At 40.3% G+C, this 12,145-nt stretch overlaps 1 protein-coding gene across 2 annotated transcripts in view; it reads left to right on the top strand.

Annotated features, from left to right (window-relative positions):
* The window catches only part of BORCS5 (BLOC-1 related complex subunit 5), a 98,265-nt gene that overhangs the window by 2,865 nt on the left and 83,255 nt on the right, over window positions 1-12,145 (top strand). For both annotated transcript variants that reach the window (XM_029206612.1, XM_029206610.1), the window contains exon 2: window positions 145-288. In XM_029206612.1, the coding sequence (XP_029062445.1) occupies window positions 145-288 (144 nt within the window). The remainder of the gene's footprint in view (window positions 1-144; window positions 289-12,145) is intronic.

A 12,145-nucleotide genomic window follows, 5' to 3' on the forward strand; every position in this document is an offset into this window, starting at 1 on the left:
ACCCAGCCCCCACTGCAGGATAACTGCGGTTAGCATCTTTTGTGTAAAAATTATCCTTTTTAATGACTACAGTGAAAACAGCTTTGGTGAGATGGAGGTCGCTAAATAAGATGCAATTCCTGAGCGGTGTAACTTTATTTTCAGTGGCCCCTTCTCCAGCTAAGCATAGAGCCAAGATGGATGATATTGTGGTTGTAGCTCAGGGCTCCCAGGCCTCACGGAATGTCAGCAATGATCCCGATGTCATCAAGTTGCAAGAGATTCCAACCTTCCAGCCACTTTTGAAAGGTAAGGGCTTGCATTTCTTAAAAAAAATTTATTGAAGTATAGTTGATTTACAATATTGTGTTAGTTTCAGGTATACAGCAAAGTGATTTGGTTTTATATATATATGTGTGTATACACACACACACACACATTCTTTTTCAGATTCTTTTCCATTAGAGGTTATTACAAGACATTGACTATAGTAGCATCTATACTGCCTGTACTGCCTATTCTGACATCTATAGGCAGATCTTCCAGACAGAAAATCATTAAGGCAACAGAGATCCTAAATGACACAATAGAACAGTTGGACTTAATTGATACATACAGGACACTCCATCCAAAAAAACAGAATACACATTCTTTTCAAGTGCACACAGAACATTCTCTAGGATAGACCACATACTAGGACCCAATACATTTAAGAGGATAGAAATTATCTCCAGGGATTGCATTTTATCTTATCTGGACTTGCTGGAAAGGTGTGCATAGCCCCACCATTCTCCCCTGATATCTCTGTGCCTTATGCATCTCCTTTAGGTCTTTGCTTAAGTGGCATTTTCTTGGTGAAGCCTTCCTTGACTGCTGTATTTAGAATTGCAGCCCTTTTCCCTGCCTGTTTTTCTCTGGAGTACATAATCACCCTTGACTTATTGCATAGTTTACTTATTTGTTCACTGTCTGTATTTCCCTGCTAGAATGTAAAGCTCCATGATGGTAGGAACTTTCCATGTTTTGTTCACTGTTGAATCCTCAGCACTTGGAATAGAGCCTGGTGTAAAGTAGGGACTGAGTGAATGAATGAATGAATGAATGATGATGAAGTTGGCTTACCTGTCATATTTCCCCAAAAAGATTTTCATTCTTATTTGTGATCTGGACTATGGGTTGACTAGTTTACCTCCATAGAGGAAATCTCCATGATTACTGATACACTTATAATTAATCCTGGCAACTGTTTTGTTTGACAGGGAGTTCGTGTTTGAGAGGAGAGAATGTGTACAAACCGGCATCCCTCTTAATATATGATTAGCATATATTGAGGTAGTTACCTTTTAATATGAATTTTATTATTCATTTGATAATTTTATTTTATATTTTTATTAACTTGTTATTAATACATGCATTACTTTATTTTATTATTTTCATATCTTTATTAAGTAGTGGCAATGATTTTTTATTAACTGAATGGGGTTTCTGCTGTAAGAATCACTCTGTCCCCCTCTCACCACAAAAGATTAGGAAATGTAAATGATTTAGTTGACCTACCCTGGTTTACTTAACCTGGTACAGTATAATATGAAACATCTTACATTTATAGAGCTATTTGTATTAAAAGGTTCCCTCCCCTACACACACATATACATTATCCCTTTAGTTCTTACATCATTAAATATGTTTGAATGATTTGTGAACTTGAACCTTTATCACTGATGTCAAATCCTGTACTAGTTAAACTATTCCACACTGTACTTAAAAAACAAAAATAAAACCAAATGGTGCTTTATAGATGATCCATATACTTCTCATTCTTCCCAGTACTTCATCTGCTTTACAGATGAGGAAATACAAGCTTTCAATCTTCCCCCAGAGACCTCAGTGTTAGACACTGGTAAACTCTTCTGATTCTTATGCAAAACAACACATTACATCCCGTTACCCATCTTCTCATTAGTTTCTGTTATTTTGAGGAATAATGTGATTCTCCAAAGAAGCCAACATGAATGAAATTTCCATTTTCATATATCCTTGTGCAATCAGATTTAAAACACACACCTTTATCTTTAGAAACTTAGAGGCGGACACTTGTGTTCTGTCCTCCATCCCTTCTGGAGTTGCATGTATTGCTCACAGTCACAGTGTTCATGCCTCCACTTCCTGTTAACTATGTCCTCTTTCCTCCCAAAGTCGTCTAGTCCTGGGTGAGGCCTGTGAGATCTAGTTTTGTCCCCACTTCTGGGAAATGCTGAAGGCAAACAAAAACTAAAAACTAAAAAAACAACCCCAGAACTTTGAGATGTATTTAATAATTTTCTGGAATTAGTGTTTCTTCTTTAAGCATTTGAAATAGTTCATATTTTATGATAAGTTGACTAGTAGGGGAAACATCTGGGAGAAGGTTTGGTGTTAAGGGAAGCTAACCTCAGATTTAAAATCGTCACTGGGAACCCCAAGAGTGAATTATTAGTGTGGTGCAGTTAATGTGACACAGCTGGACTTGCTTGCATTATTACTACCTGGATTTTATTTATTTTTGATTGAAGCATATTTGATTTACAATATTGTGTGGTTTCAGGTGTATAGCATAGTGATTCAGTATTTTGCAGATTATATTCCATTGTAGGTTATTCTGAGATAATGGGTTTAATTCCCTGTGCTATGCAGTATATTCTTGTTGCTTATCTATTTTATTGATATATTTAGTAGTTTGTATCTGTTACTCCCATACCTCTGATTTGTTCCTGCCCCTTTTCTCTCCCCTTTGGTAACCTCAGATTTGTTTTCTATATCTGTGACTCTGTTTCTCTTTTGCATATACCTTCATTTGTATTATTTTTTAGATTCTGCGTATACATGATATCATATAGTATTTGTCTTTTTCTCTGACTTATATCACTAAGCATAATATTCTCCAGGTCCATCCACATTGCTACAGATGGCAGTATTTCATTCTTTTCTAAGACTGAGTCATATTCCATTGTATATATACTACCACATCTTTTTTTTTTTTTTTTTTTTTTTGCGGTACGCGGGCCTCTCACTGTTGTGGCCTCTCCCGTTGTGGAGCACAGGCTCCGGACGCGCAGGTTCAGCGGCCATGGCTCACGGGCCCAGCCGCTCTGTGGCATGTGGGATCTTCCCGGACCGGGGCACAAACCCGTGTCCCCTGCATTGGCAGGTGGACTCTCAACCACTGCGCCACCAGGGAAGCCCTATATTACCACATCTTAATCCAGTAATCTGTTGATGGGCACTTGGGTTGCATCCATATCTTGGCTATTGTAAATAGTGCTATTATGAACATTGGGGTGCACGTATCTTTTCAAATTAGTGTTTTTGTTTTTTCTGGATGTATGCACAGGAGTGGAATTGCTGGATCATATGGTAGTACTATTTTTAGTTTTTTAAGGAACCTCCATACTGTTTTTCACAGTGGCTGCACCAATTTATACTCCCACCAACAGTTTACAAGGGTTCTACTACCTGCATTTTAATTGTGACTTGGCTACCAACTGGCTGTGTTGCCCTGACTTTGTTTTTCACCTCTCTGAACCTTGGTTGTTGAGTATGTTGAGAATAGGTGCAGGAGAGAGGAAAGCTCGCGAGAAGCAGCATCTAGTTCAGAGGAGTCCTAGAATTTGGCTAAAAAGGGTAGAGAAATCACCTGAGGAGAGTGATGTGAAAGTAGAAATGGTAACAAGGGGCAGTGGCCAGACTGCAGGGCACAGAATAAGCCAGTGAGCATTTAAGTTGATGCTCGCGTTTTACTTGTGAAGGAGAAACATCTTGGACAGTGATTAGAAAAGGTAGGCAAAGGGGACGACTGGGTGGAAGTGATAAGTATAATCATGATAGCAATAGTAGCTAATCCTCACCTCCCGTGCTCTGCATACCTATTATTCTTTCCATTTTCTACATTAAAACATTGAGGCTCAGAGAGCTTCAGTTCCTTGCCTAGAGTCACATGGCTATAAGTGATAGCCCATCTCCAGATGACATCAGGACATCGAGTTTTAACTATTTTGTACATAGAATAAGACTCAGTTTCAGACTCATAGATACAGAGAACAAACTTGTGGTTGCCAGAGGAGAGGGGAGTTGCAGATGAGGGAAATAGGCGAGGGAGATTAAGAGGTATAAACTTCCAGTTTTAAAATAGATAAATCATAGGGATGTAAGGTACAGCATCAGGAGTATAATCGGTAATATTGTAATAACTTTCTATGGTGACAGCTGGTAACTAGATTTGTCATGGTGATCTTTTCGTGATGTATAAAAATATCGAATCACTATGTTGTACACCTGAAACGAATATAGTATGGTAAGTCAATTATACTTTGATTTAAAAAAGAAAGACTCAGTTTCCAATTCTAGCGAAGCCCATGGTAAAAATCATGAGGCTGAAATGGGAAATAGGGTGATGGGTGTGAGCTGGCTTGGATTTTCAGGTGCCGCGTTTGTTACAGAGCCTCCTGCTTTGACATTGTTCTGCCCGGTAATTTAAAGCCCTGCATCTGCTTGCTGGCCTGGGCAGGGATCACTCATCTCTGTTGCCTTTATACTCTAATCTCTTTCCCCCTTTACTGCTTTCAGGATGAGGCTGTTTCTCAAAGAAGTAAAAGGGCCACACAGTGAGGGCTACCCCCCAGGTTTGATTTCAGAAAGCTTTTATTCCAGTTAATGACAGTGTATTCTTTCAAAACAATACATTCAAGTACTACACAGAGTTCACGATTGTTCCTTAATGTCGTATGATGTAATGCTAATGCTGGTGGGTGATCTGCAGAGGCAGTGGCTGGGCGAGTTTGGGGCTATTCCTATGACTGAGGTAATGTATGCATTTTTAATAAGCAAGCAGATTCTTTCTCTGGTCTTAACCCTTTTGGGTGACTGTCCCAGGGTATAGTTTATGCTCCATACAAATGCCAAATAACATTACATTAGTAAAGTTCCTCTTCTATTTTAAGCCAAAAGAATTTCTTTTTTTCATAGCAGTCTCTGAAGTACCAACTTACTTGGAAATGTAACACACTTAAGGGAAAATGAGAAATTAAAAAATTAGAAGGTAGCAATAAATGGCCATGACAGAGCACAAAAGCAAAATGTAGATTTGATGCAAATTAGATTCCCAGAGGTTAAACAAACCCTATAGATTTCTTACTTAAAATTCAACCATTCATATTTTTTAATTAATCCCACTCTCATGTCATTCTATAGAAATGAAATACTCACAAGTGAAATGTAATATTGATGTTTTATATATAAAAGTTATAAAATAATTATTCTTTTCACTCCTGGCAATGAATATATGTGCACGCATGAGAGGACATGGTGGTGCGTACATATATGACTTTCTTTGCAACTGACTGATCATTTTTGTTACTGACCCTGGATACAACAAGACATAAGATTATAAGACTTCCCTGGTGGCGCAGTGGTTAAGAATCCACCTGCCAATGCAGGCGACACAGGTTCGAGCCCTGGTCCAGGAAGATCCCACATGGCAAGGAGCAACTAAGCCCATGCGCCACAACTACTGAGCCTGTGCTCTAGAGCCCGTGAGCCACAACTACTGAGCCCGCGAGCCACAACTACTGAAGCCCGCTCCGCAACAAGAGAAGCCACCATGAGGAGAAGCCCACGCACTGTAATGAAGAGTAACCCTGGCTCGCTGCAACTAGAAAAAGCCCGCGTGCAGCAACGAAGACCCAACACAGCCAAAAATAAATAAATTATTTACATAATTAAAAAAAAAAAGATTGTATTGCTGCCTAAGGAGGGGACTGTCTTTGTTACCAACAAGGGAGATCAGACATACACAGTGTAAAAGCCTCAGCTCTGTTGGGAGTTCTGTGCTTGGTTGTTAAGAATATGCTGCATATGTCCAAGTATATTCTTTTATTGTAGTTTGCTGTTGACAGTTCCCAGAGGTAACGTTTGTGCAGATGCCAGTGGGATGGGTGCAGAGACAAGAAAGCCAGCCCCCATGCACTGCCCTCAGAGAGCAGGAGCCCCTCCTCTCTGCTGGGTCACAGCCACTGCTGCCCTGGCTGCTGCTTCTGCAGATCTGTATCCAGGTCCTGACTGGGTTTTACAGAGTCCCAAGAGTCCTGGACTGCCCCACACGTGCTAGTTATTGCCACGTATATTTTCTTTGCTTATAGACCCGCTCCACTGTTCCATAGGACTTCACTTAGAGACACAGGTCCTAAGATAAAATTATTAAGAATTTCAGAGGGCAGCACAAGGGCATTGAACCAAATGTGGAGGACCCCTTTTGAGAACGGGACCCTGTGGGACTGCACAGTTGCACGGCTGTGAAGCAGTTGTAATCCCACAGGTAGTTCAGGTTTAGGTGCTGTTTGATCCAGAGGTTTATCATGTCAGGGTCTCATTTTACTTTTCTGTAATTTTCTCTGTCTTTTCACTCTGTCATCCTTCATGTATTGGTTCCATCCTTTGACTAGTTTTCTACATGAAAGCAAAATGGCTACAGGAGTTCCAGGTCTTTTATCCACATAATGCACACTCTGTAGCAAAAGAGATTCTCATTAGTCAGGCATGGGTCACATGGTCATATGCCTAGGTGACAGGCTACCTGATTGGCTTAGTCTAGCTCACATACTTCACCACTAAAGTACAGTAAAGTTTTCTGGAACCATATGGCTCCTAGCATGGAAACTGAGGACTGTTAGGCAGGAATTGCTATAGGACAATCACAAGTGTCCACTACAGACTGTTTCTTGAATTAATGACTGACTGACAGATTGGAGTACTTCATCCTGGCAAAGGATGTGTAAATATGCCTCTTGTTTCCAAAGTCTTAGCTGAAATTGTAACTAATACTGTATAAACTGATATCTAGATAATTATAATATGGCAATTGTTAAAAGAGTTGTGATAAGAAAAAATCCTATTGCCTATTTAGAGATATTGAAAAAGAAGCACTTAGTACCAAAAACGTTACCAGTGTTTTTCCAGCACTGCTGGAGGAAGATGCCTCAAGGCTTCCAATGATCAATACTGATTATATTCTAGGTATATGTGTCTCTGAAGATATAAAGGATAAACCACTAACGTCATGGGACTACCTTTCAAGCAATAGCAAAATTTCTTCTTCTTCTGTGATTAACGGGCAGCTTCTATTATATACAGTAATTTGGTTGTTTTTTTTTTTAAAACATATGTATATTTATTTATTTTTGGTTGCATTGGGTCTTTGTTGCTGTGCGCGGGCTTTCTCTAGTTGCGGTGAGTGGGGCCTACTCTTTGTTGCAGTGTGCGGGCTTCTCTTGTTGGGAGCACGGGCTCCAGGCGTGCGGGTTCAGTAGTTGTGGCATGCGGGCTCAGTAGTTGTGGCTCATGGGCTCTAGAGCGCAGGCTCAGTATTTGTGGCGCACGAGCTTAGTTGCTTCGCAGCATGTGGGATCTTCCCGGACCAGGGCTCGAACCCGTGTCACCTGCATTGGCAGGCGGATTCTCAACCACTGCGCCACCAAGGAAGCCCAGTAATTTGGTTTTTGTGATGAACCTACACACCAGGAGGAAATGTATACAAATGTATAGTAGATATTAATAAATTATCAATGTAGCTTAAAAAAAAAACATGATGCATGTGAAGGAGATTTTGACAATTAAAAAGAGCCTGGGACTTTCCTTGGTGGAGTAAAATCTCACAAAACGGCAGCGAAGGCTCTCAAATCACATGGAACATTGAGAATTAGCGCTGGAGGTTGAAGCCGGGAAAGAATGAATCCATGGAAAAGGTGGATGTGAAGAACATGAGGGAGCTGGATTTCAAATGACCAGTTAATTCACATCTTTCTCACCAACCCACCTATCAGCCAGACAAATAATATAAGCGAAAAAGGTCCTGGCATTTATCAGACATCTGCGTGTGCCCGCTGTCAGGCCTTACCTCTGCATTGGAAAGTGGAGTGACAAAGGAGGGGATGAGGGGGTGGGTCTTAATCAGAGCCACAGTCTTCTCTGAACCGCTGAGCGGTGACCTCCAGACCCAGGGTTGATCCTCAGGGTGTATTTTCCCCCAGATACCATCTTTGAAAAGTTGATAATTCATTCCCGATTACCTTGTAGGTTTATTTGTATGTGTAATAGCGCTTCAGTTAACCTTTTAAACGTGGCCGTTAACTGGCAAAGTGTGAGTCTTACTCAGAAGAGGGGGACGCACTAGGAGAATGGTCACTCGAAACCAATGGAGAACGTTTGCGAGAGCAGCCTCACTTTGTTCCGCACTCCAGCAAATCTCTGTGCCTGCATCCATTCTTGTTTCTTTCCATGAAATCTCAGAGGAGGTGTGTCTGTGTCTTTTATTAAAGAATCATATATCTTCTAAAGAAATTAAGGGAAGAAGAAACTATATGTTGAATGTTTACTCCCATGTTTATCATTTCTGGAATTCTTAATCTCTTCCTATGGATTCACGTTTCCATTTGATGTCATTTATTCTTAGTCTGAAGAACTTCTTGTAGCATTTCTCGTAGGGCAGGTCAGCTGGGAACAAATTCTTTGTTTTTATTTATATAAAAATGTCAGTTTTGCCCAGTTTTGTTATAAAGTTTTTTCTTTTTTTTCTTTTTGGTAACTACTATATTTTTGAGGAGATATTGTGAGACTTTATGTAATCTTGTTTTTCAGCACACTTTCTTTCACCAGTCATAATAGTCATTGATATTTCTTGCTTGAATTAATTATACAGTGATGGTTACCAAACAGCGATTTTTCTAAGTTTATCATTCCTTCTACATTTATTAGTTTGCATTTTACTGTAAGGAAGACCTTTCTCTTATCCCCAGTTTTTATTCATTTATTTGTTTAAGTCAGTGTGGAACAGCGACTTCCTATTTTATTCAATGAGTTGTGCTCTGTTAAAGTCATTATATTTGGCCCTCCATATCAGTGGGTTCTGCATCCACAGATTCACCCAAGGGCGGATTGAAAATAGGAAAAAAAGTCCAGAAAGTTCCAAAAAACAAAACGCGAATTTCCTGAGCGCTAGCAACTATTTACATATCATTTACATCAATTTACATAGTATTTGCATTGTATTAGATATTATAAGTAATCTAGAGATGATTTAAAGTATACGGGAGGATGTGCGTAGGTTATATGCGAATACATTTTATATAAAGGACTTGAGCATCCAGGGACTTTGGTATCCACGGGGATCCTGGAATCATTCCCCTCATGGACACCAAGGAGCGACTGTTTTTTTTGTTTTGTTTTGTTTTTGCGGTACGCGGGCCTCTCACTGTTGTGGCCTCTCCCGTTGCGGAGCACAGGCTCCAGATGCGCAGGCTCAGCGGCCATGGCTCACGGGCCCAGCCTCTCTGCGGCATGTGGGATCTTCCCGGACCAGGGCACGAACCAGTGTCCCCTGCCTTGGCAGGCAGACTCTCAACCACTGTGCCACCAGGGAAACCCCGACTGTTTATTTTTAATTGCAAAATGCTCCATATTTGGCTAGTTGCAATACCATCAATTCAGCTTCCTGTGTCCTTTTGACGCATTCTCATTATTCTTTGAACATATTTTTATTTTATGGCACAATATAACGTTCCAGACTTACCTTGTTCTTCCCTGGCCTCAGCCCTAGAATCAAGCATTTCTCCAGGAGCCCTGGTTCTTTTAGTGGAGGGTGATGTTTAGAAACCACTCCCAGACCCTCTTGGTGTGTTTAGCAAGGAATATATATATATATATATATATATATATATATATATATATATATATATGTGTGTATATTTATATATACAAACTCACACATTTATACCTGTATTTATTTTTATATTTAACCTATGTATATTGAAAAGGATGAGTTCACACTTATGTGCACCATATGTTCTTTGATCTATAGGGTTTTGGTTATTATCAAATACCTTGGCCATTATTTCTTCCAGTATTTTTCTGCCCCTCCCTTCCCAGTTTCTATGTTTGACCATGTGGTATTTTCTCACAGGTCATTGATGCACCTTTTGGATTTTTTTTTCCTTTCTGTCTTTTTCCTTTCTGTCCTACTTTGGGTAATTTTTAATGCTATGTTTCCAGGTTGAATGGTCTTTTTTTTTCTGTCATGTCTATGCTGCCATTAATCCCATCCAATGCATTGTTTTAAACTTTTTATTTTATATTGGAGTATAGTTGATGAACAATGTGATAGTCTCCAGTGCATAGCAGAGTGATTCACTTATACATATACGTGTATCTATTGTTTTTCAAATTCTTTTCCCATTTAGGTTGTTACATAATATTGAACAGAGTTCCCTGTGTTATACAGTAGGTCCTTGCTGGTTATCCATTTAAAATATAGCAGTGTACATGCCAATCCAAAACTCTCTAGCTATCTCTTCCCCCTACCCTTGTATTTTTAATTTCAAATAACTGTGTTTTTCAGCTTTAGATATCCATTCCCCTCTTTTTAAAAAAAAAGTCATTTCTTTGCTTTATCATGCTTATGTTCTCCTCTACTTTTTGAACATATAGAGTATATTTATAATAACTCTTTTAACTCTTGTCTGCTAGTCCATCATTTCTGGATCTGTTTTTTTTTTTTTATTGAATGAGCTTTCTCAAGTCACATTTTCCTGCTTTTTTCATGCCTGGAAGTTTTTTTGGGGGGGGGGGTAGGAGTTTATTAATTAATTAATTAATTTTTGCTGTGTTTCTGTGCGAGGGCTTTCTCTAGTTGTGGCAAGCGGGGGCCACTCTTCATCGCGGTGCGCGGGCCTCTCACTATCGCGGCCTCTCCCGTTGCGGAGCACAGGCTCCAGACGCGCAGGCTCAGTAGTTGTGGCTCATGGGCCTAGTTGCTCCATGGCATGTGGGATCCTCCCAGACCAGGGCTCGAACCCGTGTCCCCTGCATTAGCAGGCAGATTCTCAACCACTGCGCCACCAGGGAAGCCCCGATGCCTGGAAGATTTTTACTGTATGCCAAAGATTGTATATTTTATGTTTTTGGAGGCTGGATTTTGTTTGATTCCTTTAAAGGAGATTGGACTTGGTTCTGGCAGAAGGTTAAGTTACTTGTAATCAGTTCTAGGCTTGCTTTTGAGTTTGGTTAGGGCTCATCCAGAGCAGTCTTACGTCTGATTTAATTAAACCTCCCTACTAAGGCAATACCCTTCTGAGCATGCTACCCATTGCCCCATATATTATGAGGTTTTTCCACTCTGGCTGGTGGGAACATGAACTGCCCTTAGCCTTATGTGAGTTTCAGAAATTGTTTGGCTTACTGCTTTCCTGGTTCTTTCTCCAGACTTGTGGAATTTCGGCTCATAAATTCACAAGTTACTGTGCAAGGGTTCAAGAGTGCCCTGTGTGATTTCCACAGTGTGCTTGTGGAACGCCCTTCCCTCCCATCCTCTGTCGTGCAAGTTCTAGACACCTTAGTCTCTGCAAACTCCACTCTCTCTTCAACTCCGAGGCCACTGTGCCTCCCTGGTCTACATCCTGAGACCTGCCTTTCAGCAGTAAGCTGGGGAAATGATAGAACTCACTTGTTTTCCTTCTTGTGGGGCTCAAAGTCCTGCACTGCCTGCACAATATCTGAAAAGAGTGTTTCATATATTTTGTCTGGTTTTCTAGCTGTTTATGACTGTCAGGCATAACAGCAGATAATATTTCATGGGCAGAAGTGGAAATCCTCCCCCAAAGATGCTTTTTAATCCATATTCTTCTCTCAGTTACCACTTCTTCATTTTACTTTTGTGCCTCATGACAGTAGCTTTTGATAACTACATTGGGCATTCATTTCTGCAAAATATTGGTAAACTCCTGCCCAGGTCCTGGTGGTGCTCCAGGTAGCAGAGATACAAAAGAATATAAGACACCGTTTCTGCCCTTTGGGAGCTTATAGTTTTGTGAGTGATTTAGACAGGTAAATAACTCGTAGTAATATAGTATGTGTAATACTGGCCAGATGCCCAAAAGACTAGGTAGGCATGGAGGAGAGAACCATTAATTTGACCTGGGGATCTGAGATAGGCTTCACAGTGGAAGAAATATTGGAGCTGGGTTTTCAGGGATGAATGGAAGGCAGCCACATTGAGAAGACAGGGTCGGGGGAGTGTTCATAGTTTAAAATCTTACATATAAATAAAAAGATAAAAGTTGCCAAGAGAATTCTTGACCAGAAT

The sequence above is a fragment of the Monodon monoceros genome, unplaced genomic scaffold (assembly GCF_005190385.1).
Source record: "Monodon monoceros isolate NGI ecotype Baffin Bay Population unplaced genomic scaffold, NGI_Narwhal_1 Super_Scaffold_6, whole genome shotgun sequence".
NCBI classification, from domain to species: Eukaryota; Metazoa; Chordata; class Mammalia; order Artiodactyla; family Monodontidae; genus Monodon; species Monodon monoceros.